The sequence below is a fragment of the Danio rerio genome, chromosome 12 (genome assembly GCF_049306965.1).
Source record: "Danio rerio strain Tuebingen ecotype United States chromosome 12, GRCz12tu, whole genome shotgun sequence".
Lineage (NCBI taxonomy): Eukaryota > Metazoa > Chordata > Actinopteri > Cypriniformes > Danionidae > Danio > Danio rerio.
The window spans coordinates 10,664,794-10,692,500 of NC_133187.1; the positions used below are offsets into that span (position 1 = coordinate 10,664,794).

At 36.2% G+C, this 27,707-nt stretch overlaps 2 protein-coding genes across 6 annotated transcripts in view; both read left to right on the forward strand.

The window, feature by feature from the left end:
* The first annotated feature begins 900 nt into the window (after nt 1–900).
* On the forward strand, nt 901–14,707 carry atxn7l3b (ataxin 7 like 3b). Of its 4 annotated transcripts, none has more exons than XM_005156092.6 (8): nt 901–1,170; nt 1,852–1,972; nt 2,211–2,343; nt 4,159–4,330; nt 4,493–4,590; nt 7,262–7,320; nt 7,601–7,650; nt 9,674–14,707. In XM_005156092.6, exons 2-8 carry the CDS (start codon nt 1,922–1,924, stop codon nt 9,762–9,764), a joined length of 654 nt encoding a protein of 217 aa, XP_005156149.1. In that variant the 5' UTR covers nt 901–1,170; nt 1,852–1,921; the 3' UTR covers nt 9,765–14,707. The 4 variants fall into 4 exon arrangements, with proteins under 4 accessions (XP_005156149.1, XP_005156151.1, XP_005156150.1 ...); XM_005156094.6 differs by having other exon boundaries at nt 7,601–7,646; XM_005156093.6 differs by having other exon boundaries at nt 7,262–7,284.
* A 4,619-nt stretch (nt 14,708–19,326) lies between these two features.
* smarcd2 (SWI/SNF related BAF chromatin remodeling complex subunit D2) overlaps nt 19,327–27,707 on the forward strand; it is a 27,575-nt gene continuing 19,194 nt past the window's right edge. The window contains exons 1-4 of one of the 2 annotated variants that reach the window (XM_687657.8): nt 19,327–19,708; nt 23,006–23,193; nt 24,996–25,038; nt 25,131–25,253. In XM_687657.8, the coding sequence (XP_692749.2) occupies nt 19,550–19,708; nt 23,006–23,193; nt 24,996–25,038; nt 25,131–25,253 (513 nt within the window). In that variant the 5' untranslated portion in view covers nt 19,327–19,549. The remainder of the gene's footprint in view (nt 19,709–23,005; nt 23,194–24,995; nt 25,039–25,130; nt 25,254–27,707) is intronic. The other variant, XM_073918254.1, reaches the window with a different exon arrangement.

The window sequence follows — 27,707 nt, forward strand, 5'->3', positions numbered from 1 at the left end:
AAAAAATATATAGCTTAAAGGGGCTAATCATTTTGACCATGAAACAGTTCATAGAAAATTAAAAACTGCTTTTATTCTAGCCAAAATAAAACAAATAAGCCTTTCTCCAGAAGAAAAATTTCCTTGCTCTGTTAAACATTATTTGGGAAATATTTAAAAAAGGAAAAAAATAAATGGAGGGCTAATAATTCTTTTTGCAACTGTATAAACATCTTGCCAAGATTGGAACGCGTGGTTGCATGACAAAATGAGGAAGTGAGGAAGTGAGAAAGAGGTTCAACGTTATTCTGACAAAAGGAGCAATTTGTGCCATATTCTAATCTAAATATTTTCTTTAAGAAGTTTTTGACATGGTAAATGTAAATAATTATTAATTAAATATTTTTTATTTAATAAAAGTAAAAATATTTTACTTTTGCTGTAGACCATATATTTTCCCAGGGTGGGGGGGGGGGGGGGGGGGGTGTGGTGGTGAGAGTATTATTATTATTTTTTTTTATTATTTTTTATTTTTTTTGCAGTAAATGTACTTTAATGGCCTTAAAACATTTTTAATTTTTGTATTTGCTGAACATTTCCAGTCAAATGCATAACAAATCTTACAATATTGCACATTTTAGCATAACGTGTAAACAAAGTAACAAAAAGAAAAAAGAATGAGAGAATAAGAACAAGAGCGGGTACATAACCTTACCATGGAAAAGAGGAGTTTAGCTTTTTAAGTATAATCACAGTTCTGGTCGCTTTACGACTACAGGCACAATATTTTCGAGGAACAAAGGCAGAATGTATTTGGTGTAACTTGACGAGAATTTCCATTTATGTCTATTTTCCTCCTGGCAGACCCGGCTAAGCGATTCAACACCGAGGTGTTAAGAATAAGATGAGCGGGGATCGATTGCTCAGGTCTGGCTGAAGGGAAATGGAAGTCTGCAGACGGGGATAAGAGATTGAACGCTGAATGTGGAACTTTGTTTTGTCTATGAGGAAATACTTAGTGGGAAATGTCTCTTTGGAACTTTTTTGTTTGTTACCTTTCATGCGCAAACCGTTAATGGGACAAAGAACTTGTAAGTTAGATCCCTATCAGATTTCAGTATTGATTTGATCAGATGAGCAACCTCAGTCAGTGCAGTGAACAGATCGACAACAGCCTCCATTCCCGAGCTGGTGAGTGATAGTAATGTACATTCAATACAGATCAACATTTTAGATAACGACACAATATTTGTTGGAGTTTTCGCTGACGACTTTTATACCATTAAACGGAACGTTAGCGTTAACTCTCGCGACACACGTAACGTTACAGTCAATGCAGAGCTTCGCAGTGAATCCAAATATTACGGATTGTATATAATAATAAAACAGTTTTGCACCAGTCATATTTAATAACGTACCTTTTTAATGTTGATAATAGTTTTCTATCTAAGCATGATAGGTTTTCTGTGTCCAAGTCTACGATAACTTAATCTGTTGTTTGCGTCTTCAACGTTAGACGAAACTGGATGTCCATTTAATCATCATAAATGAGCGATTTCATAACGTTTTATCAACTCTTAATATGAAACAACCTTCATCATTGCGAAAGCTTATGGTTTGCAGAATGCAGTGGAACCGCCTGTTAATAAAGGCGAAGCAGTGACGTATCACTCATTATTCTAGCTGTTGTTTTGTGCTGCAGTGCGTTGATATTTGCAACTGTTTAAAATATTATAACCATGTGAAACTACACGGTGAGGGCTTTTGTTTTGTCTTCCTATATTGATTTTTTTTTAAAGAGCATGTATTGCTGTCTCATGCCCTGCCTGTGTCTGTGGTTGTCTCCCTTTGTTTGGGTTGTTGTTGTTTCAGCCTCTCCTCAGCCCATGACTGCTGCACTACAGCATGTAGACAGCAGTTCTTTCTCCTGGAGCTTTTGCAAATGAAAATGGAGGACGTGTCTCTGTCCAGTATGGACAACAGTAAGATGGAGGTGAGTGGGTACGCATTTATTTTTCATTTTCTATATTCTGCGTAACTGTATCTGTGTTGAATAAGCAAGCGCATGTGGGTGTTTCACCTCTGCGTTATGAAGCCTGATTATCGATATACATTTTTGCACTGCTTTCATTGGTTTTCCCAGCTGATGTGTTCATTGAGTGCAAGGTGAATGCAATGATTATAATTCTGAAGGTTACAATGTGATTCAAGTGTTGTCTCTTTTCCCACAGGGCTTTGCTCAAGAGATCCTGTCTGACCTGGTGGAGGACGCCTGTTTGGGTCTTTGTTTTGAAGTTCACAGGGCTGTCAAACAGGGATACTTTTTCCTGGACGATACAGACCAAGAGAGTATGAAAGACTTTGGTGAGTTTTGGTAATTTGTTCTTTGTATTAAGCACAGATCAAATAAAAGTCAAATGTTTCAAGCCAAGCAGCTTTCCAAGAGTAAGTGGCATAATTTGTGTGATCACGTTGAACTCATTGCATAGATTCTGGTTACCACATGTTGAGACATTTATGCATTTTCCCAAAGAGATGTTTAGAAGTGGAACTAAAGCATGATGCTTCATTCAGGTGCTGTAAACCCCCAAAATTATCATTCCATTCTGAATCTATCAGACTTTACTCTGTAAAAACACCTATATAGTTATCTTGAAATGTGTTCATGCCGTCATCTTCCATAAAACCAGTAGATCGGATCCACTCTGTCAGGGTTCTTTCATAGTAGCGCTTCTTATCACAGATGAGGCAGACATTGTATACGATGGTATTCTTTATAATGTTAAAAACTGTCAATCAACCCTGAATTGTAAAAATTATTATGCCTAATTTAACTTAAAGAGCACTGCTAAGCATATACTGGAACCATCAGTGTTGGGCATGCTACTTGAAAAGTGAAGTGAGCTAAGCTATTAGCTACTCTACTTGAAATGTAGCTTAACCACACTAAAAGCTACTCTCTGGGAAATGTAGCAAGCTAATCTAAAAGCTACTTGGCAAAAGTAGCTTAGCTACATCTTAGCTATTTTTGCAATTTTCAATTTTTAGTCGAAGCAACTTAAATCCAAGTCAATCATATCTTAGGGATCAACAAAACTGTCAATAAAACTTACGAAGCATAATTGTTCAGTTAAATTATTTACTAATATTCTATACTAAACCAACAAATTATGATATATAACAGCAAAAACAAAAAACTTACTCCTCCTTCAGTCATATTCCGTCAAGCTAATTTCTCGTGTTAGCCTAATTTGCTGGCGACGTCACTGACCAAAGAGAGATGTAGCAGAAACTCACCTAAAAGTTTGTTGTTGACCAACGTAAAACAGGAAAAAGAAGAAACATCATATGGATTTACTTTTATCAGCTAGAGACCGGCCTCACAGCTCTGTAAATGTCAGTGCCGTCACTTATTGATCTGCGATCGGTAAATGAAGCTTTGTGTGGATGCTACTACGCTACTTGACTAAAATAATAGCTTCGCTACTGAAAATCTTTTTAATATCGAAAGTAGCGATGCTACCGCTACGCTACTGAGAAATGTAGTTAAGCTAGTAGCGTCACTACTTGTAGCAATGCTACTGCCCAACACTGGTAATCATTTGGTAGTTGCTTTTATATTTCATCAGTTAAAACATTATGTATTTTACTCAATTACAATGATTACTGGATGCCTCTGTACATTAAAGAGATTTCCTGGAAAGACTGAAGTTTTATTACTTGTAGTGGACTTTTTTTGTTTATGATCTTTGCAATTTTACCACAAAAAAGTTCACACTTGGAAGACATCAGTTAAAAAAAAAATCATCTGATTAACTTGAAATTGCATGAGATCTGCAGTTCCACGCTTCAGTCAAATGAGGTCATGCTCATTTTTTTAGCCCTTTATACAGTAAAAACAGTGTTATGTTGCTTTCAATTACAATTACATAATGTTTTCTGTTTCAAAGTATTAGTCTGACATTAAAGACTGAACTGAAGAAATGACCAAAGAAGGCAAAGCAACATTTACATATTAAATAACTGTTGTCATTGGTTTGAATGTAGTTCGAAGGGGTTTAACTGTTGTGGTTTTTTTTCCCAAAGAGGAAGAATCTCATGCTGCCATTTAACATGTCATTTTAGTTTATGCAGAACAGGCCAATAATCAAGTCATTTCTAACTTAAAATTTATTATAGAAATTGTGGACCAGCCTGGAGTAGACATTTTTGGGCAAGTGTACAACCAGTGGAAAAACAAAGAGTGCGTTTGTCCCAACTGCAGCCGCAGCATCGCTGCCTCACGATTTGCTCCTCATCTGGAGAAATGCCTTGGCATGGGCCGCAACAGCAGTCGTATTGCCAACCGCAGGTAATATGACTGAACATTAGATCATATTTATAAAATACCTGTCACCTGAACTAAACGCAAGTGCTCCGAAAAGCTTGTTGCTTGCTAAAATTTATGAAATTCACCATAAATTATGATACAATGAATGATCTTTGTACTGGTGTTGTTTGTGTGTATACTTAGAATTGCGAGTGGCAACAACACGAACAAATCGGAGAGCGATCAGGAGGACAATGATGATGTCAACGACAATGACTGGTCTTATGGGGCAGAAAAGAAAGGTGAGACTATTATGCATCGCATTTTTTGCAGGTTCCCAACTTCTGTCCTCAGTGGTCCCCACCCTGCACATTTTGTAAGGGTTATATGCATATCCAGCCAGCTGTTATTTAAAGAATAAAGCCCCACAGGCTTATCAGCAGTCCACCATGAATCAGGGCTGTTGTATAAGACTAAAGGGATTTATTCTGTGACAACAACGAGCTAAATGTACATTGTTTTAATACATAAAAACAAAAACATTGATTTGAGTTATAATAAATTAATAGCTCTTTAAAGCGGGGGTCCAATGCAATTTGATTCATACAGAGTTATTTACACTGTTTAAAGTGTTAGACTGCTAAAGCATGGGTCAAGTTTCAAAAACATATTTGGACAAATAATATTTTTAAATCTTTCTTTCAGGTGGTAAAGAGTGCCACAATCCTTTTTTTGAAACTGGCTGTATTTTGCGTAACTAATAGCTGAAGTCCTTGTAGGGGCACTTTTCTCATAAGTGTATGCACCCATTACCCCACAGCAGTGCTCGGCTGAGAATGAATGAGCTTGTGAGAGTAAGCTGATCTCATTTAGCCATAATTTATCCCTATTCACATGTAGTTTTTAAATGCATCAGCTTTTAAATGCCTCCCCCACCCCCCCTAACACACTTTAATAATGCAACTAAATAGGGATACTCTGCCTGTCTTAAATTGATTTCTGTTTAGATCGATTTTGACTTCAGTCGGATTAAGGTAACCAAAAATATCTGTTAAATGCTCGACTTTTAATTATTGTCTTAATCATATTAAAATCAGTGACAGTACTCTGTGACGACTCAAGCGCTAACCCTAGATAAAAGGTGTTCACTGATTTTGATGACAGCCTTTCCACAGGTTAGTACTAAGCTAATGTAATGTTAATTGCATAATGCAAATCTGGCATTCATGCCGACAAACAAATGATTAAGAAAATATATTTATGCAATTCAAATGTATGAAATATGAATTGATGTAAAGTTTAATTATATTGTTCAATTAAAATGATTAAAATAATAGAGGTGTGAACCTACACGTCTCACGGTTCGGTTCAGTTACGATTATCATGCCATCGATTCGGTTCAATTCGATATTTGGGTGCATCACGGTGCATTGACGCTGCTTTTATATATTTTTTCACAGCAGCAGCTCTTGTATTAAAATGTATAAATATATTTATATTTATATAGGTTATTATTTGTAATACAATTGCGTCATTTAATACAAACAGTCAGATATATAAACTGTAACTTTGAAAAAAAACGAGCATTAAGCAAATAATATAAACAAATATAAATATCCAGCTCAATTTCTGATCCTTGTCTAGTTCTCTTACACCCCTTCGATTGGGATTGATCGGGTTGCGATTGGCTCTTGCTCGCTGCGCTCTTCAGATGAATGGTAAGCGGCAGGTGGCAGCGGCGATCTCACAGCCGATCTATGATAGACACGTTGGAGAAAACTCTGCAGACACGCGCTCGTTTCTGTATCCAAAAGTAACTCTGTAAAACAGCCACGCTAGCAGGTCAAATGGGCCACTGTGTGTGTGTGTGAGAAAGAGAGAGAAACAGAGCGAGAGCGAGCGAGAGAGAGAGAGAGATGGGGTAGGCTACTTTCATTCTCAAACTCACACAGTGAAATTGTGCACAGCTCATGAGTATTTAAGAGTTAGAGCGTTGTAAATACTCGCGATCGTCTCCCTCGCGACAGAGCGCATATGAGGTAAATGACGTCAGTAATAACCGGTTATGATTATTACTGAACCGATACCGAATTGTCCACGTCTGCATCACGGTGCATTGAAGAAACGATTAATTTTGACACCCCTATAAAATAATTATTTTTCTGTCAAGTAAAAGGTTTTTTTAGAGTCGTCCACCATCATTTTGTGTCTCAAAAGTATTGGTTCAGACACCACTTCGGCACCTGTACAGTTTTAAAAGTGTCGATTTAGCACCGGCATTGAAATAACCCCAAATTATACCCAACCCTAGCATTGCGTCTGGTGTATTACATGCCACAGGCAGCAAGGCAGCAGCTGGATTTGCTATATGTCAATTGATCAACTTTTCCTAAACTAGATGAAAGTAAGTGACTGTTTAACTGGCAGAAGAATAGAGTAAATGTTCTAGTTGCCTATACCACATACATTTGTTTTTTAAGAGTATACAGAAAAACATTAGTATAAATAGACATCGATAATAGGAGGTTAGCATATATTTTACAAAGCACAATTACCCAAGTAAGCATTATTTGATTAAAATTGGAGTTCATCTTTCTTACTTATGCACAGTTGACTCAGTAGCTCCGCCCATGACTCGCCTCCAGGTGCTGAAGGAATGAATCGGAAAGCTGTAAATGTGTCATAAAAGAAAAAAACTAAAAAGTTTTCACAAAAAAGATAGATGTAGATCTATAGGCACTCAAGATTAACATGTTTTTTGTGAAAATGAGCATGTTATAACCCACTTCAATTAAACGTCAAGCAAAAATATGTATTTTTGAATATAAATAAGTTGATTCTTTAATGGTCTGAGGACTGGAGTTGGGAAACCCTGCTTTAGAATAAATTGCCGAGCTAAATGGGTTTAACTGGTTAAATAGTAACTGAAGCTATTTATTAATCTTTTTTTGTTTTTAACATTTTGTTTTCCAGCCAAGAAGAGAAAGTCAGATAAGGTATTTTTACATTCTTTGAAACAGCCTGTACACTTGGTAAGTCTGCTTTACTGTTATAGATGTTCTTTCTGCTCTTAGATGCTCTCTTACAATTGTAGACACAGGATCTTGGGCAAACTAGCTGTAGCTTTAATATATTTGTTTTAAGATTGTATAATTCGTAACAAAAGTTTCTATCAATTTTTCTTACACTTGGCTCTCTGATCAGTTCTGGACTGTAGCGTACTTTACCTGCCTTGTCACCTTTTATGTTGTTTTCATTGCTTTTATTTGCACATCGTGGCTGTGGGCTAATGATTGTCTCATCTCTCAACAGAATCCAAATTCACCAAGAAGATCCAAATCCATGAAACATAAAAATGGTAGGTATGTATTTAATTTAAAGCAAATGGACTGTGTGGAATATAAAACACCGTTAAACTTTGAAGCCTTCATATACTATTATATATACTATAGTTATTTTCCATTTTTCACTTGGGGTAAAAAGAATTTCAAAACACCAGAGCAGCAGATTTTAGATGAATATGTAAAAATGGGCTGCACACTTTACTTTTAATAACAAAATATGCATATATTATCAATGACAATATATAGAGAGCAGGGGGCTGTTTCATAAAAGTCGTTTAGAAAAGCGGAGATTTAAGTCAAAAGCCTGACTTTAATGAGCAAACTAAACATCCACGCTTAAATTAGTTCCACAACAGCAAGTTAAAGATCATTTGAGCTAACTAATCTGAGTTCAGTTTAAATCAGGGGTGTCCAACTCCAAACTCCTTAAATCAGGGGTGTCTTGCATAGTTTAGCTCCAACTTCCCTTAACACACCTGCCTGTAAGTTTCTAGTATACATAGTAAGAGCTTGATTAGCTGGTTCAGGTGTGTTTAATTGGGGCTGGAACTAACATATGCAGGACACCGGCCCTCCGGGACCGAGTTTGGACACCCCTAGTTTAAATAATCTAGATAACTGCTCATGCACATTACTGTCACAAAACCCTGTAGGTCGAGTGTAGATGCATCGATTATGTTGTGTGCTACCATGGCAACAAATACTGAAGGAGCTCTGAAATGAGACACAGCTGTTCACAGCGAGTGTGCCGCGCTAGTTTTTAGTTCAAACATATAATAATTTAAAAATAATTATTAAAAACTACAGTACGGCTGTACGACAGGAAATTGCAGATATTAAACCCTAATAAACATAAAAATTAATATAATTTAGTTTAAATGTTGTAGTTTGTATTGGTTCCCTACTGAAAAATCCAGCTTAAACCAGCATAGGCTGGTTGGCTGGTTTTAGCTGGTTGACCAGGCTGGTTTTAGAGGGGTTTTGGCCATTTTCAGGCTGGTTTCCAGCTTATTCCAGCCTGGTCTTAGCTGGTCAGGCTGGGAGATGACCAGCTTGACCAGCCAAGCCAAGCTGGGAGCCCAGCCAAAACCAGCTATATCCAGCTTAAACCAGGGCGGTCAAGCTGGTTTTAGCTGGATTTAGCAGGTCATTTTCCAGCCTGACCAGCTAAGACCAGGCTAGAAATAGCTGAAAACCAGCCTGTAAATGGCCAAAACCCCTCTAAAACCAGGCTGGTCAACCAGCTAATACCAGCCAACCAGCCTAGACTGGTTTAAGCTGGATTTTTCAGCAGGGTTTTGGTTCAATAACTTGAATTTAAATGTATTATCATTCTATTCTAAAAGATGTTTGGTGTATGTGTATTTACTATTAAGTGACTATAAAGTTGTAATCATTATTAAGAGGTTAAGTGAATTAAGATGGCAGGCATCAGATTACGGCAGGTGAATGTTAACATTACTTTGATTAAGCTTGAATTTAAGACTTAGCTTGAGAATTAGCCTGCCCCAGACCAGGCTAGTTTCCCAGCATAAGTTGCCAGAGTGACTGAGTTTGAACTATCATAAATTTGATTTATGACACCGAACTCGCCATTTAATAAACCTGACTTACCAAAATAAGCCTGGCTTTTTCTGCAAGCTTGGTTTATGGAACAGCCCCCAGAAGTTCACAATGAATCAGAGAATAAGAATTTGTGATGTATTTAAAGACCTTAAGAGAGATGAAATGATGAATATATTCATCATTAGAGGATTTTGGTTTCATATTTTGAGAACTTTAACTCCCCTATTTCTTAAGCTTCTTTAGCATTTATTTAGATAATTTTTGTTATTTTATTTATTAATATACGTTGTATTACTAACAAGGATGGACATCTCATTCTTTGGTTTAATTCTAAAAAGTATTAATGCCTTTCAGTTACTGTTCAAGCATTGTTAATAAAAAAAAAAAAAAAAAAAAAGAGTCTGAGCATAACAGATTTTGCAGTCAAGTGATTTTCCAGTTTGTTCATGTTTCCACTCTCCTCTGACCCTGACAGACTGAACCGAAGAGATGAACCGGAGAAGATTTCCACGTCAAAGAAAGCAGAGTCTCAGAACACACCTCTAATCACCACGGGTCAGTGGTAGTTCGAAGGTGTTAACCAGCGGGAACAAACTTTTCTGGAAAGTGTTCTTTGCCATTAATTTTGGCCTGATTTTCTTTGAGATTACATAATACCTCTTCGTTATTGGATATTTGCTTGAAGTTTATCGGGGCTTTCAGGGGCCATTCACAATAGAACGTGTTTGTGAGTTGAAAAGCAGGTGGTGTAAGGGTGAAAAAAAAGTTTTTTGAGTAAGCACTTTACCTTGAGCATCACAGATTTAAAATGCTATGTCAAGCATGTGACAATGCAAACGGCGCAACGCTCAAACACATCCACCTAGTGCATGTTTACTTAAACTAGCAATGTAATTGCAGTGTGTACTGTGTGAACGGCCCCCTTTTGGTGCATTTCAGATGTTCAAGGTCAATTTTGAAGCTTTACGTGTTGGTATAAACATGTTGTAAGCTAGGGCTGCACAGTATATTGAAATGAGATCAAAATAGCCATGTGGCTTAGTGCAGTTCTCAACTGTGCATGCTACACTGTAAAGGAACACTCCACTTTATTTGGAAATAGCCTTACTTTACTTAGTTTAACTCCTCTGGAATTATTGCTAGTCCCTTCTGTAGTTACATTGTGTACTAAGACTGACAGAAAATGAAATGCTCTTTTCTAGCTTGATATGACTAGGAACTATAGTCTTATTTTTAGCGTAATAATGGGAACTATTTTCAACCAATGCATTGTACTATTACACCAGCTGCTGCTAAAATTAGTCAGCAAAGTTCCTTGATCATTACCCTGGAGTATAGTTCCTAGCCATATTGACCTAGAACTAGCAACTTTCATTTTCCTTCAATCTTGGTACACAATGTAACTACAGAGAAGTCAAGCTTTAAATAGGGAATTTAGTTATAAGGTAATTTGAGCAAAATGCTAATGGTCTAATCCGATTTAATGACCTATGCTAAGCTAAGCTAAAAGTGCTCAGACACATCTGGAGATCGGCTAAATGGATTCAAAAATAGTAAAACAACTGTTTAACACTTGGTGAATTGTAAAATGAGCCTGTTTCCAAAAAACAGTGAGTGTTCATATAATTACACATACACTGATGAGACAAAACTTAATGATAGGTCATCATAGGTTTAGAGAATATCGTAGACCATCTCCAAGTCTACGCAAGTAAATAATTTAGTAATTGAAGTATAGGTTGCAGAATATATAGGCAGGATAAAAACAATCTGAGCATCTAAAGAGAAAGTTGTTATTGCATGGCAACAGAGACTATAGACACAAAGCCAGAGCTTTCCCTATCATCATCATCATCATCTCAAGAACTGCTAAAACCAACTCCTACCGATGTAGTATACATGCCAGACCAGTATGTGCCTGGGAAGATGGATCATGTGTGTAAACATTACAGTTCAGTTCAGCATTTTTGCTGATGCTGTTAAGCTTTGTAGCAATAAGTGACTAAGGCCCAGATGACGTCATTTCAGAAAAATTACAGATTGGCTAAACACGAAGACGCAGAGATGTTGTTTTTAGATTAAAAAAAAAAGTATTTTAAGGCTTCTAAGGCACTGGATCCATCTGGACAAACCACGGATACAATTCAATCTTTGTACTTATGAAGCTAAACGCATCTCAAAGTGCTTGGGAAATGAGTGTGAGTAACTCTAAGTTACTCTACACGGTTTGTGGTTAGCAATTCACCATTAGGGTTCCAAGGAGGGACCAACCAAAAACTGACGACACCCAAAACTCTCTGATATACAAATGCAATTATGGGAATTCCACCTAGTCCAAACCAACTGTATGTGTACGGTGACACAAATCACACAGTATTTTAATATTTGCGCATCATACTTTACAGCATATGGGGCTGTATAGTCTGAGTTCCTGTCCAACGTTACAAGAACCTACAATAGGCATGTGAGTGTGGACCCCTTGAAGAACACAACAAGCTGTCTGGAAACCCTCTTTTCTTTAAAATTTCTTCGACCCCATCATAATACTAATGTTCCTGGTGGAAATTGCCTCTTTCGGCACGATAATGCCCGCTGCCAATCTGCACATGTTGTCTAGGAATGATCTGAAGAACTTGCTGGAAAGTTCAAGATGTTTATTGAACTCCAGTTTCCCCAGATCTATCTCCAGTTGAGTTGATTAACATATTCAATATTCAATCTATGGTGGCTTCACAACAGGGGGATCTTGTGGAGTCCGTATTGCATTGGGTTGGTGCCGTTTTACCAGCACAGCGAGAACCACACATTTATTAGGCATGTGTTCCTGATATTTTGACTCATCAGTGTATGTGCATTGTTTTCACAGTGAACTGCGTTATTTCTGTATATATATATATATACACAGTGGTTCTGATTCTCGGATTGGCTTGGGTAAATTGCGTTATCTGTGACCTGCATGAAAATAAGTGACTACATCGTGCCTTTACTCTGAAACTAAAAATATCGCAATGCAATTTATTCCTCCAGTATTGTGCAACCCTATTCTTAGCGATTACTGTTGTGTTAAAGGGATAGTTCACCCAACAATGAAAATTACCACATTGTTTATTCTCTCTCATCTGGTTTTAAACCTAAGTTTCTTTCTTATGTTGAATGAAAAATAAGATATTTTGAAAACTGCTGGTACCCATGGCACTCATTGACTTCGATAGCAGGATCAAATTTACTGTGGAGTTGAAGTGTCGGCGACCTGCATTCTTCATAATAATATATTTCAACAAAAACAAATAGGTTTGTAACAAATGAAATGTGAGTAAATGACACAATTTTCATTTTGGGGTGAAGAATTCCTTTAAAGGAACACTTTTTTGGAAATAGGCTCATTTTATAAGTCAACTAGAGTAAAATGGTTGCATTTCCCCATTGTTTTAAATTCATTCAGACGATCTACAGGTCTGGCGAGAGCACTTTTAGCTTATCTTAAGCATAGATGATTGAGTCAGATTAGACTATTAGCACCTCGCTTAAATTTCAGAAAAGAAGCTTTGATAATTTTCCTATTCAAAGCTTGACTTGTTTGTAGTTACATCATGTACTAAGACTGACGGTAAATCAAAGTTGCTATTTTCAAGATCGATTAGGATCAGAACTTCTGATTCCAGAGTAATAATCAAGGAACTTTACTGCTGTACCATGGCTGCAACCGCCACCATGACATTACACACTTCTGTTACCTACTTACCTAGCTGGGCACTAATTTCAGGTACTGCGTTATGGTATTGCTCCTGCTGCAGCCATGGTACAGCAGCAAAGTTCCTTGATTCTTACGCTGGAATGAGAATATAGTCCTAAGCTATATCTGCTTAGAAAACAGCAACTTTCCTTGACCATCAGTCTTAGTAGGTGATTTAACTGCAGAAGACTCGAGCTTTAAATAGGTGAAACTTTTTTGAGTGAAATGCTGACGGTCGATATAATGTTTTATGCTAAGCTAAGCTAAAAGTGCTCCCGGCAGACCCAGAGATTGTCTAAATGACTTCAGAAATGGTAAAACTCAACTGTTTAACTCTAGGGGTGTAATAAAAACAAAATTAAATCGGTTTGTAACAAATGAAATGTGAGTAAATGACAGAATTTTCATTTTTGGGTGAAGAATTCTTTTAAAGGAACACTTTTTTTTTTTGGAAATAGGCTCATTTTCTAAGTCACCCAGAGTTAAACAGCTGAGTTTTGCTATTTTTGCTATTATCCATTCAGACGATCTACCGAAGACTCGAGCTTTAAATAGGTAACTTATCAAAACTTTTTTTGAGTGAGATGCTAACGGTCTAATCTGATTCAGTATTTTATGCTAAGCTAAGCTAAAGTGCTCCTGCCAGACCCAGAAATTGTCTGAGTGGCTTCAAAAATATTTAAACACAACCGTTTAACTTTAGGGGTGTGGTAAAACTACCTCATTTCCAAAAAAAAAAGTGGAGTGTCCCTTTAACTGCTGTTTAGTTATTGACAAAAGTAGAAGACGTAATGAACTGCCTGATGAATTTTTGTTGTATTGAAGCTTTGCTGGGTCCTAAGCAACATGTGGAGAACCAGGACAGTTCCTGCGTGTTGCTAAGAGACGAGACATTCTCTCAGTAACACTTTGGGTAGCAGACATCACTCACTACCCACAGTGCCACATGGTTTACTTTATCACAGGGTTATGAGAACAGAATTATGCTGATCTGTGGAGACGTGGACTAACTCTTCTGTAATTCAGTTTACATTAGTTTCTTTTTAATCATCTTCAGAAATGTTTGCACAATCTCTCATATCTTACTCATGCAGCTTTGATGGCTGGTTTCTGAAAATAATGACACTTCTAGGATAGAGGAACTTGCATGATGCTCACGATGCTCAGGGAGGGAGTTAAAACTCTTCATCATATCGTAGACGCTGGGCCAGTTGAGCACTCCCATGACTAAGGTGCAGGATTTTTTTATTTTCCTTTCTGAATAATGCATTCTTATATTTAATCTCTCATTCTGGGGGGATTTTGGAAATGAAATTGTTGAAGATTAATATCAAAGAATCAAGAAAATAAATGTAATGTGTGAACAGTTACCCATCAGGAAATTACAGAGAATCATGATCCAGTATTTTCTTTTTTCTTTCTGTAGTTCGATAGCCAAAGTGTGGTACAGTTGTACTATATTATGTCACTAGTTCTATAGCAAATGATCATACTACATTTTTTTTTTCAATACTAATTTATTGGACACAATGAGAACAAAGCGTGGCATAGATCTCCAAAAAGAATGAATTAATTGTTTTTTATTATTATTATTGTTATTATTCTTTTTTTTATGTATTAGATGTTTACAGTCTAAGATGTCTTGTGCAGTCTCACTTTGTTTGTAACTGTGTGTACATATATAAATATATGACTAGGTGAAAGTTGCTGCTATCCTGACCATGAGCCATATGCTTATGGCAATGTCATCTATGTAATAAAAAATCTCTGAACCTGCATTGTGTGTGTTTTATAATAATAGTAATAATAATTCCTTGTATTTATATAGCGCTTTTCTAGACACTCAAAGCACTTTACACAAAGGGGGGAATCTCCTCATCCACCTTGAGTGTGCAGCATCCACCAGGATGACACGACGGCAGCCATTTTGCGCAAGACCGCACACCACACACCAGCTGATTGGTGGAGAGGAGACCGTGAAGAAGCCAATTATGATTTTGGGAGGGTTAGGAGGCCATGATGGACAGAGGCCAGTGGGCAGATTTGGCCAGGATGCCGGGGTTAAACCCCTACTCTTTTTTTGAAGGACATGCTGGGATTTTTTTTACCCGACCACAGAGAGTCAAAACTAAGATTTAATGTCTTATCCCAAAGACCGCGCTCACTGAGCAGTATAGAGTCCCCGTCACTTTACTGGGGCATTAGGACCCACACAGACCGCAGGTTACGTGCCCCCTGCTGGCCTCACGAACATAATTTCTGGCAGCAACCTAGCTTCCCCATGTGGTCTCCCATCCAGGTACTGACCAGGCGCAGCCCTGCTTAGCTTCAGTGGGCGACCATGTGAGAGTTGCAGAGAGCTTATATCATTTTATGCATATTTTTGAAATAGGCAGTGATTGGAAAATGGATTTACTCACATAGTTTGTTTAGTCTGTGATTCATGGGTATAAGACAATGCAATTCCTGATGCTTTGGCTTTTAAAAAAAAAATGTAAGTATTTATTTTAGGATGGAATAACTCAAATTTACTGTCTTTTAGAACTTTCGCTTTGACCATGTAAAGTTAACCTGATTTTGGTAGAATTACCCTCATTTGCCTGATTTTTTTTTTTCAAACAGCAAAGGAAAACATTTATCTGACCAAATGTAATTTTCTGGAACAGAAGAAAAGAATGTTCTTAATGACAATATTTTTCAATTACTGATTATTTTTAAAGGAAATGTTCACTGATCTTTATTGAAATATCTTTTACCATTTTTCTTAGTTGTTTACACACAATTACTTGTACTTCAGACACAATGACTACAACATGTAACTGATGCACCAATCCACTGAACCAATTCCTCTAAACCACAGGCACAATTCCTCCTTTAATTTACCTCAAATTACAGGTTTAAAACACTTTTTTTTTCAAAACACTACACACAATTCTCTGCATTTGCACAACTTTCATGCAGAAAATTTCTTGTTTTCACAAGGAACACACTGTCATTCAAAATTTTAAAGTCAGTTGCCCTACTTTCGCATTCTAACTCATCACACACACCTGTCTCATTGCAATTTAGAAATCGGAGCTCCTCTGGTTCATAGCTGGTTCACTGCTCACCCACGTTTTTTAGTTGTTTATCTCCCTCCATATTCTCCATTCCTTAATCCTATTGAGGATTTGTTTTTTTGCCTGGGTGTGGAAAGTGTATGACCGAAATCCGAACAATTAATTTTTTTATATATATTTTTTTACTGAAACTCTATTCTGTAAATTCTTCTGTTGATGGTATATGTTGTGTGAAACTTTGTGTTGGTTGGGATGAACACTGTGTATACTGTTTTTGTGGGGAAAATACAGTAAAATACATTTGGTACCTTGTGTTTGTATGTTTTGTATAAAAAACAATATTCTGAAATATTTTACAATGCACTTCTGTAGGCCTATGTACTGTAGTAAGTGTAACACTGAACAAAAAAGGCTTACAGTAAGTCATGATGAATGGAGAAGAAGTGGTCATAATGTTTTACATTCAGCACATCAGTAATCAACTGGTTCTATGTTTATTCATGTGATGGTTTGTGTGTGTCATTTGAAAACAAAATACCATTTTGAGAAGAAATTACATCGTTTTGAATGCGAAGTTTCATTTTGCAGGAGAATTGAAGGGTTTTGCCCAACGTGTGTGTGTGTGTGTGTGTGTGTGTGTGTGTGTGTGTGTGTGTGTGTGTGTGTGTGTATGTGTGTGTGTGTGTGTGTGTGTGTGTGTGTGTATGTGTGTGTGTGTGTGTGTGTCTGGAGTTCTGACAGTATGAGACAATATGCTTTCAGAAAATGTGTGTAAACAATTGGGAAAAACTTTAATACAAAAAGCATAATAATTAAACATTTATTAATCATTAATATGCTCAATCAGTTATGACATTCATGTGCTGATATGAAAAAGAGTTTAATACTTTGATATAGTATAATAATATATATTTAAAGTATTTTAATTCAGGGGTGTTGATGGGGTCGAAAGGATAAGGGGCTTAGGCCCAATGAAGTCCCCCCCGGCACACACACAATAAAAAGAATTCATATTCTAGAAAGCTAGTACAATTTACCTTTTTCTGAATGATTTGCATATATTTACATTAATATGATGCACATTTTATTGATTGGTTATTTATTTCACCAAAACCACATATTTTATACTGTGAAAACAAATATTAAGCTTCATCAGTAGTTAGAACTATGCAGTTTCGCCAAACGGTTGTATTATTACCTCATCACCTTCAGTGATGTATGTGGTAATTTTATGTACTTGAATAACAAAATAAATGTTCTGCAATATTTTTTAAGTCCGACATTTTTCAAAAGATCAGGGGCTTTTTTTTTTTTAACACTTTTATTGTTTCAGAAAGGTGTGATACATTCATAATGTATTAGTAACCAAATACCAATCAAAGAACTCCCGCCCCATCCCGACGTTCAAAATAAAATTTAAAAATTAAAAAAAGAAAGGAATAGAATTAAAAAAAAAATGCATTCTCATGCGAGGAAAGTAATACAAAAACAAATAAATAAAAAATAAAGATTAACTAAAATAAACTTAAAGATAAAAATAAAAAGGGCAATTTTGTTAAAAATTAAAAATATATAAAAAATAAATACCATGAAAACATTGACATTTCAACATATACATTCCAGTGAAAGTATATTAAAGTTAGTCATTACAAACACAGTGTATTTAAACAGTCACATTGTTTGGGATTACTAAACAGTCAGTCCACTGTTATTTAAAAAATGAAGGAAGAAGTCCCAAATCTTGTAGAGATCAGGGGCTTTTGACAATATATTAGGGGCTTAAGCCCCCAAAGCACGCTCCCTCCCTCCTTCTCACAACGCCACTGTTTCAACTTGTATGTCGAACATCAAATCACAAACACGTTTATTACTTTTATTTAAATATATTTGGGGTGTTTTTGAGTAGTTGTCATGTCTCAAACATTCATTCATTCATTTTCCTTCAGCTTAGTCCCTTTATTCATCAGGGGTTGCCACAGCGGAATGAATCGTCAACTTATCCAGCATATGTTTTACGCAGCGGATGCCCTTCCAGCTGCGACCCAGTATTACAGGGGTGGCCAACCCTGTTCCTGGATAGCCACCTTCCTGCAGATTTCAGTTTCAACCCATATCAAACACACCTGCCTATAATTATCACGTGGTGGTGTTCAGGTCCTAATGAATTGGTTCAGGTGTGTTTGATATGAGCAGCAACTGAAATCAGCAGGAAGGTGGCTCTGCAGACAAAGGATTGGCAACCCCTGCAGTATTGGGAAATATCCATACACACTTATACACTACGGTTAATTTACTTAATTCACCTATAGCGCATATGTTTGGACTGTGGGGGAAACCGGAGCACCCAGAGGAAACCTACGCCCACCACCAGGAGAACATGCAAACTCTGCACAGCAATGCCTGCCCTACTGAAAAAAAAAAACAGCTTAAACCAGACTAGGCTGGTTGGCTGGTTTCAGCTGGTCGACCAGGCTGGTTTTGGAGGGGTTTTGGCCATTTCCAGGCTGGTTTCCAGCCATTTCCAGCCTGGACTTAGCTGGTCAGCCTAGCCAGGCTGGGAGCCCAGCCAAAACCAGCTATGTCCAGCTTAAACCAGGCTGGTCAAGCTGGTTTTAGCTGGATTTAGCAGGTCATTTTCCAGCCTGACCAGCTAAGACCAAGCTTGAAATGGCTGGAAACCAGCCTGGAAATGGCCAAAACCCCTCTAAAACCAGCCTGGTCGACCAGCTGAAACCAGCCAACCAGCCTAGGCTGGTTTAAGCTGGATTTTTCAGCAGGGTGGCCCAGCCAGGACTCGAATCAGGGACCATTCTTGCTGTGAGGCGACAGTGCTAACCACAAGCCACCATGTCACCCCATGTTTTAAACAATGTGTTATAATTAATATATGATATTATAAATGTATAGTTGCAGAAGGTGTTTTGAAGCGGTTAGTCGGTCCACAGTTGTTTACTTGGTAAAACTGCATCGTTTTAGCCTTTGTAAACAGTAAAACCCGCCTTCCTCTCTGTATTGACACTGACGAGTGTTGAGTAAGACTTGCCTGAAATTACACTTTAAAACTTTCTGTCAACAACGACTTTACATTTCAAAACGAGCAGGGATCCACACAATGCATGAACGAGCTTTATTTCCGTATCCTTTCTAAACAAAATATCTGTGTATTGTACGCTAGCCATTACTACAATAGGCTACATAATATATTCATAGTTCATACAATAAACTTTCTCAGTAACAGTTTCAAGCGAAAGTTATTTGGCAACCCGGAGAGAGGGAGGAGATCTGTGAAGCCACACACATACACTGATAAATAGAGATTGGTCAGACTCTTAAAATGTTGTTGAGAGGCAACCATTATGATAAATGGGGGCTTGACAAGCTTTAGAGGAAGAGATGACACGCTCAACCGACATCGATAGACAGTTACACAGATACTGACGAATATATCGACATGTGAACGCAATGTGCTCACGCCTGACTCAACCGGACGCTTTTCGAGTAACTCAATAACTGTTTTGATTCGTTTATTAGCAATTATTAGCGTTGAAAACCATCAAACATGTCTTCGAGATCGGGTTTCTCGGTCAACCCCAGTACCCCAATAAACCCCGGGATGAACCCCATGAACCCCGGTCACAGCAGCGCCCCGAGAATGCCAGCATTGCCTTTGAATTCACCCTACAGAGGGATGAGCAGCACCCCGAACCAGTACCACCAAGTAAGTGACGCAAAGTACTCTCTATTTGTTCTGAGACGCGTTTAGCACCACGCCATGGCTCCACTCTTCACTTTTTCATATAGGAAGTGTCAGTGGATCAGCAACTCCGGCGATTTAATGCCACATTTATGACTTTAAATATAGACGGAAAATAAGCTAAGGGATATTTTATTCGAGGAATGCAAAGAAACTGTCCTAAATGTTTTAATAAATACTTTAGTAAGACACACGAAGAACAAACAGCTACTTCCGCATTTTAGTCTCAATACAGCGCGATTTAGTAACCAAGTTTACCTGCGCTTTTTAAATCGACATGCCTTTACTACAGAAAAACTCAATTCTTGAAAAATAGTAATCCCAAATAAACCTTTGATTTGTTATTCTGTTATTAAACCACGTTATTTACGCGTATAACTGCGGTCATGCAAATTGTAAGTACGTAAAAAAAAGATAGATAACACTGTTTCCATTACATTAAAACCACGGTAAATTTTCGTAAGGCTGTAAAAACACGTTCATCTTCTCACAAACATTGCATTTTGTCATACAGCATACGATTTCGTTTGCCAATATTGTTTATCAGTACAATTTGTGCAATAATAAGACCAATATAGAAAGCCTTTAATATGTAGTGTGCATTCAATATTCAATGATAGCATGATACTGCTCCAACTAAAGTTAAAAAAGGTTTTACAACTTTTGATTTAATAATTTATCATTAAATAAAATGGTTAACCCTTACTAAGGTCAATAAAGCTTTTAAAAATACTTAGTTTTGTATTTATGAAATGCTTTCATATTGTAAAGTCTTTCTGTTTTTGAAAGTCATTCCTTAGTCCTGAAGTTTTAACAAATTTAAAGTAGCTAAACTGAATGCAGGATTTCTGCTGGGTCTTAAAATGTCTTGAATCTCAAAATCCAAATTTTAGGCCTTAATTTACTGAAATATGTGCTGTAGATCTTAAATCTTTTTAAGAGTTTGAACTAGCAATGTTCTTGCTGTGAGGCAATTGTGCTACCCACTGCGCCACTGTTCAGCCAGTTAAGGTTTTAAAACCACCAAAATTTGCTACACCGTTTTTTAGCACAGCATTATTCATTCATTCATTCATTTTCTTGTCAGCTTAATCCCTTTATTAATCTGGGGTCGCCACAGCGGACTGAACCGCCAACTTATCCATCACATTTTTTTTACGCAGCGGATGCCCTTCCAGCTGCAACCCATCTCTGGGAATAGGACAACATTATCTCCAGCAGAAAGTATATCAAAAGATGCAATTTAAATGGTAAAGAAATGTGTGTTTTTGAAACAAATGAAGACAGCAGAAGTCAATGATTCATTTGAATTATTTAGTCTTGCATGTTTATTGCTCATGTTCTCCTCGTGTTCGCGTGGGTTTCCTCCGGGTACTCTGCTTTACCCCACAGTCTAAACACATGCGCTATAGGTCAATTGGGTAAGCTAAATTGTCAGTAGTGTACAAGTGTGAATGCAAGAGTGTATGGATGTTTCCCAGTGATGGGTTGCAGCTGAAAGGGCATCTGCAGCAAAAAAACATGCTAAATGAGTTGGCGGTTCATTCCGTTGTGGCGACCCCAGATTAATAAAGGGACTAAGCTGAAAAGAAAGTGAACGAATGTTTACTGCTCAAATATTATAAATGTTTCTTAAAATAAAATATTTTGTGTTTAAAGGGAAAACGTTGTTGTTTACCCAAACATTTAAAAAGAATATATTTTAGAGCAGTAATCACAATATCGTGAAAGCATGATTTTTTTTTTATCCGAGGCTATTATACCATCAGAATTTTATACCACCCCATGCCTATTTGTAAGTCATTATTCTTTACTGCAAAAACACGTTCAGTTTCTCACAAACATTGCATTTTGTCAGACAGCATACGATTTTGTTTGCCAATATTGTCTATCAGTACAATGTGTGCAATAATAAGACCAATATAGAAAGCCTTTAATATGTAGTGTGCATTCAATATTCAATGATAGCATGATACTGCTCCAACTAAAGTTAAAAAGGTTTTACAACTTTAAATTTACCATTTATTATTAAATGTTAATGGTAACTCTTACTATAAAGCTTACAATAAAGCTTTTAAAAATACCTAATCTTGTTAATTGTATTTATAAAATGCTTCCATATTGTAAAGTCTTTGTGTTTTTTAAAGTCATTCTTTAGTCATGAAGTTTATAGAGGTAAAGTTGGTTTTATATTCGGATATTCAGACATTCTCCTTATTAATATAATTTCAGAAAAGTATTATTTGTAAATTCTTAATATGGAAATCATATTAGCAGCTAATGACTATCAAAGTACAACATTGTTCATATCAGTTATATAGTGCTAATGTTTTCAAATCGTCCTTGCATGCTAACTCAGACCGAATATTCAAAGTAGCATAAGTAAACAATATATGAAAGTGCAAATATAAAACTTTACCTCAATATGAAGTTTTAACAAGTTTAAAGTGGCTAAACTGAATCAGGGTTTCTGCAGGGTCTTAAAATGTCTTAAATCTCAAAATCCAAATTTTAGCCTTTAAAAGAGCTTGATTTACTGAAATATTGTGTTGTAGGTCTTAAATCTTTTATTTTTTTTTTTTACGGGTCTTAATTTTCCTTTGCTCATCTATTGCTACCCAATCTGACCTAAACCCATACAACTACCAACAATTATCTCAATTAAACTTTTTATTTAAAAATGTAATTTTGTAAACTCTATTTATCATAATGGTCTGATTATTTTCCTTACAATAACAGTTGTTTGAAAGTTCTCCATGTACTTACTGCTGAGGACACCGATCTTGGCAGATTGTTGTGCATGGATTTAGTTTATAATAATAATAATAATTATTATTATTATTATTATTATTATTATTATTATTATTGTTGTTGTTGTTGTTATTATTAGTTTTTAAAACTTCTAAAACATTTCATTTTTTTATTTTAAAGAAAGTTTATGTTGGAAAAAAATTGTATGAATAAAAACTGAAGCTCATTTTTACACACTTTAAAATATTTTGATAAGAAATAAAATCTAATATATTTGCATTTTCTATAATTATTGTATTATTAAATGTATTATTCATATTTATTTTTTTCCATCTGGGCCATTAAAAAAAAATCCTTTAATTGGTCTAAAATTTTATTCATAATGATTTTAAAAGTATCTTAAAACGTCTTAAATTTAACTCTGTGAAACCTGCAGAAACCCTGTGAATGTTTGTCTGCGCTTTGTGAGTTTCAAATGTGGTAATACTCAAATCTTACAATAATGTACAGCGGCCAAGTATGCCACTCAGCCGAGGAATGCCAATGGGGGGCATGGGGTCTATTGGTTCCCCACTGCCTGGTCCATCATATAGTGGAGCCATGCCTATGCGACCTGGAATGCCTCAATCTGCGATGGACCCGACCCGAAAGAGACTCCTTCAACAGCAGCCTGGGGGTCTTATGGGCCCAAGAAGAGGGTTGGTAAATTTATTGTCTTTTTTTATCTAAATAAATAAATTTATCTAAATATGTGTTTAACGTTTATTACACTGTTACAAAATCAAACTACAGGTAACAATGAGCAGTTAAAACAGTAGGCATCTGATTAAAAACATGTCAAATTATATAAGCATGCCTTAAATAATGCATGTATTTGATTAGAGACGTGCTATTACTCATCAAACAACCAGGCAGTTATTAGTGTCAAACGACAAAATGGGTAAAATAAAAATGAACGAAGTTGTGGCCATTTTAGCTGAGGTGTTGCAGATTAGGCGACATGTTTAATTTTGAGCTTTTTTTAAAAAAATTTGATGGCAAATATTGTAACTTTCTTTGGTAACACTTTAAAGTAATTAGTTAAGGTTACTTTTTTTACCAACATAACTAAGTATAAACAATATTGTACAGCATTTATTTTAAATCATAGTTTAAGTTTGACACGCAGTGGTTGAACTAGGTATTACATTTCTGGATCAAAACAAATGCAAGTGCAGGTTTCCAGATTGACCAACTGGAGCGAGTCTGACAATCAAGCCTAAAGGCTGAATTAAGTCATATTCTAAATAAAAGCAAAGGCACACGATTGAAGGAATATTTTCCATGTTAAAAGGAGTTTTTTTTCTAACCAACACCTTGAATTTATATATTTGAAACGACTTCTATTTCTCACTGGTGAACAACAACTAACAATGATCACCTCAGCTACACCTCATGTGCTTTATTTATTGTTAAATGCTAATAATGTGAGTTTGAATGCTATTTTACATCACATTTATTGCCATACTACTGAAAACAGCAGCAGATAGATCTTGAAGATAAAACAAACTGTTTGAAATTGAACTGTAGAACTGTAAAATAATGCAAACCAGCACAAAGTGATTCAGCATGTACATTTAATAATGTTAAAGAGGTTTACTGTGTATTAATTAGATTATAAACCTTAACATTTTGCCGGAGTGCAGTGAGTGTACTATTCTGTGCACCTGAAAGGCTGTATTTAAATTTGTCGTGTTCAGTCAAGTGCAGCGGTTCCCAAACTGGGTTGCGCAGTCTGACCACCAGGGGTGCGCAAGAGAACGTTTGCAATAGTGGAAAACTTTATTTTTTATTATATTTCTGCGTTTATCTTGGGTAAACTTAACATCATATTTTTGAAAAGAAATGACATTCAGTGAGAGAAAAAAAAAAAAAACACATCACAAATTGTAATTTACAACCTATTCATACTCACTCATTTTGCGGTTTCACCTCTGCGTAACAATAGTCCCAACTATATTATCTTTAACTAACGTTAACAAAGATGAATGGATACTGTAGTAAATGTTTCGATCATTGTTTGTTCATGTTATTAAATACATAAGCTAACAATAATAATAGACGATTATTTTAAAGTGTTTCCCTTCTTTCACATAATTTTACCGTTGGGAGACAAAAGGATTTTAATCCAGTAAAAACTTTTACATTTATAGCCTAAAAACTAATCATTGTTAAATTAGCCAAAAAATATTAAATAAAGCAATTTTTATTTAAATTAGTCAGTGTTTTTGCTCAGTCATTCTTTAAGGAAATATCCATAATTTTGTAAATGTTTATTAAATATATTAATAGTTTAATTTTAAGTCTTGTGAGGAAGGATTTGTTGGGAATTGGTTGGATAGGATTGTTTAAGATTAACTGTTGCGTACAGTTAAGGTCTCCAGCACTCAGTAATTGAAATAATATTTGAACATATGTCCGTGTTGAGTCATGTTTTTACACATCTGCTCCACATTTTCAGAGTGAAGAGGCGTAAGATGGCTGACAAAGTCCTCCCACAGAGGGTGAGTTTAGCCAGAGTAGCATAAATCAGTTTTTTGTGTGTGTGTGTGTGTTCCTTAAGTGCATAGTTTCTCATGGTTTCGCTGTTCTCCAGATCAGGGATTTGGTCCCAGAGTCTCAGGCATACATGGACCTTCTGGCCTTTGAAAGAAAACTGGACCAGACCATTGCTCGCAAACGCATGGAGATACAGGAGGCCATCAAAAAGCCCATCACGGTAGATGTTATCAATTGGAGTAGAAATACAGACGTGACTTTTGATTTTGTTTATGTTAAAGTGATAGGTCATTGTATACTTTACCATTTTTAATTTCTCTCTCTCTCTCTCTCTGTGCAATAAAAACAAATATTAACTGGATGTTGGTAACCAAACAGAAACATAAACAGCTTTACAAAGACCTGAGGTTGAGTAAATGATGAGAGAGTTTACCTTTCTCTTTGGAGCAACATCAAGAAACTAACCAATTTGTTTAACCCATTCATTAACTAACCTAGTCTACGGTGACCTAGGCTCCATTTACACTGCATGGTTCAAGTGACTCAATTCGGATTTTTTTTTCTTCCATGTGGCGTCAGATATGGCGCATGTACATGTAAGCAGGAAAAAATCACATGGATTCCGATTTACTCAAATCAGATTTAGGCCTTGTTCAAATGTGGAAATGTATCCAGTACGAATCGGATCTGTGTCCTTGTGTCTGCAGTAGGGATGGGTACAGAAACTCGATACTTTATCGATATCTTTGCTATATTATAAAAGACCGAAGTATCGGTAAGCTCAGACATGAACAGTTCTGCTATCGGTACTGGAGAATTATTACTGAATAAACATTACTTACAGTAGCATAATTTAACTGGCCAACCTTTTCTAATTTGCGATATTTGATATTCATCTGCACAGTTAACAGTCTTATATGAGAAATGCTCATGTTTCCAGCGAGCGCGTCAAGTATAAATGCCTTCACAGTTCTCGGCTGTGCGCGCACACTCAGCGGAGGCTCACGCTAAGCACACAAGCATAGCTCGCAACACAGACTCGCGCTCACACAGCTTGTAAGCTTGCAGAGTGAACCAAACGAGTTTTATTTCCCGAGTGGACAGCGACAATTACCGTTGCAACAAGTTGTTTTTTCGTAAAAGCAGAAACGCAAGCAATCTGGCTAAGTGAAAGTATCTTTAAAAAGTGCATTAGCTGCAATGAAAAGTTTTGACTGCCTAGCTACTAACAATAATTATACATCATCCACATTCCATATCGTTATCCTGGCAGTTAATCACCTAAATTAGTCGAATATTAATAGTTAAATAGATTTATTCAGTAGCCTAAATGAATCTTGAACATTAAAAATGCTTTTACATCAGCTGTATTTACAAATATAACTTATGAATAGCCTAATAATAAACAGTTTATTAAGAAATTATAGAAAAAAAGGCTTGTTTTTACATTGCAAGATGCTCCAAAACTGTATTAAAAAACGTTAACTCCCAAAACACAGTTAACTCATTTATGTGAATGCGTTAATGAAAATCATAAACATTATCGCATTTAAGTGCATTTTGAGGGTATTTTCTACTGCAGGGAGCACAATAAACCAAGAAAGATCCTGACTTCTGTCAGAGAAGTCAGACATGTTGTTTTTTTTTTCCCGAAGAATGGTTAAAACCGAAAGTCATTTTCCTTCAAACCATTGTAAATTCTTTTACAGGAAAAGAAATATTTATTTGTTTTTACAGTTATTGGTTTTGTTTCATTACATTCAAAAACGTAATAAAAAAAGTTGTTAATTCTGTTCAATTATTTATTTATTTTTTTTCCAAAAAAAGAACACTACAAAAAGTACCAAACGGATCAGTGGTATCGATAAAAGTAGTAATACCGTAAGAACCTTAACAATACCCATCCCTAGTCTGCAGTGTAAGCAGGTAGATCGGCTTTTCTCCCAAACCTTAAATCTCATAAACGAGGACTTAGAAAGCTTTAATATTTTCATGTAGCACAAGTATTTAAGCATGTTTAACGAGAGAGAGCGCAACATCCGCAACGTAACCAATATAAACTAATATAAAACTGTTCTATACATCACATGCATAAATCACGCAATGGGTGTTACATTAAGATGCATACTGGCTACAAAAAAGATGGCCAAATGAGAACTTTTTCTGTCATGAACTATAGTAAAAAGCTAAAGAATACAAAAAAAAAAAACATGAAACCCTGCAAACAGATTAGATACATGAATTGAGAAAAGAGCGCTCTTTATTCATCAGCTGTCTGTCAGCGCCTGTTCTTTTTTTTTTTTTTTTTTTCCTGGTCATTGCGTCTTTGCTGTGTGCAGTGTAAATGCAGACAATCATATACGAGTCACTTTTAAAAGATGATGGAAGCAGGTCATCACAAAATCGGAATTGACCATCAAGATCCGCAGTGTAAATGCAGATTAAGAGATCTTAACGCACTGATAACACACGCAAATAGAAAACAACACCAGCAAATTAAGAAAACATCGTCATTGCTTTGACAAAATGTGTTGCAAATCCCCACAACACATGCACATTTTGATCGTAAAAAAAAGTTAGCATGTTGTTCTTTTCATCATTAGCCTAATATTAGGCCTAAATAATTTTTAGATCGATCTTATATGCAAATTCTTTTGACCTTATTTTAACAGTG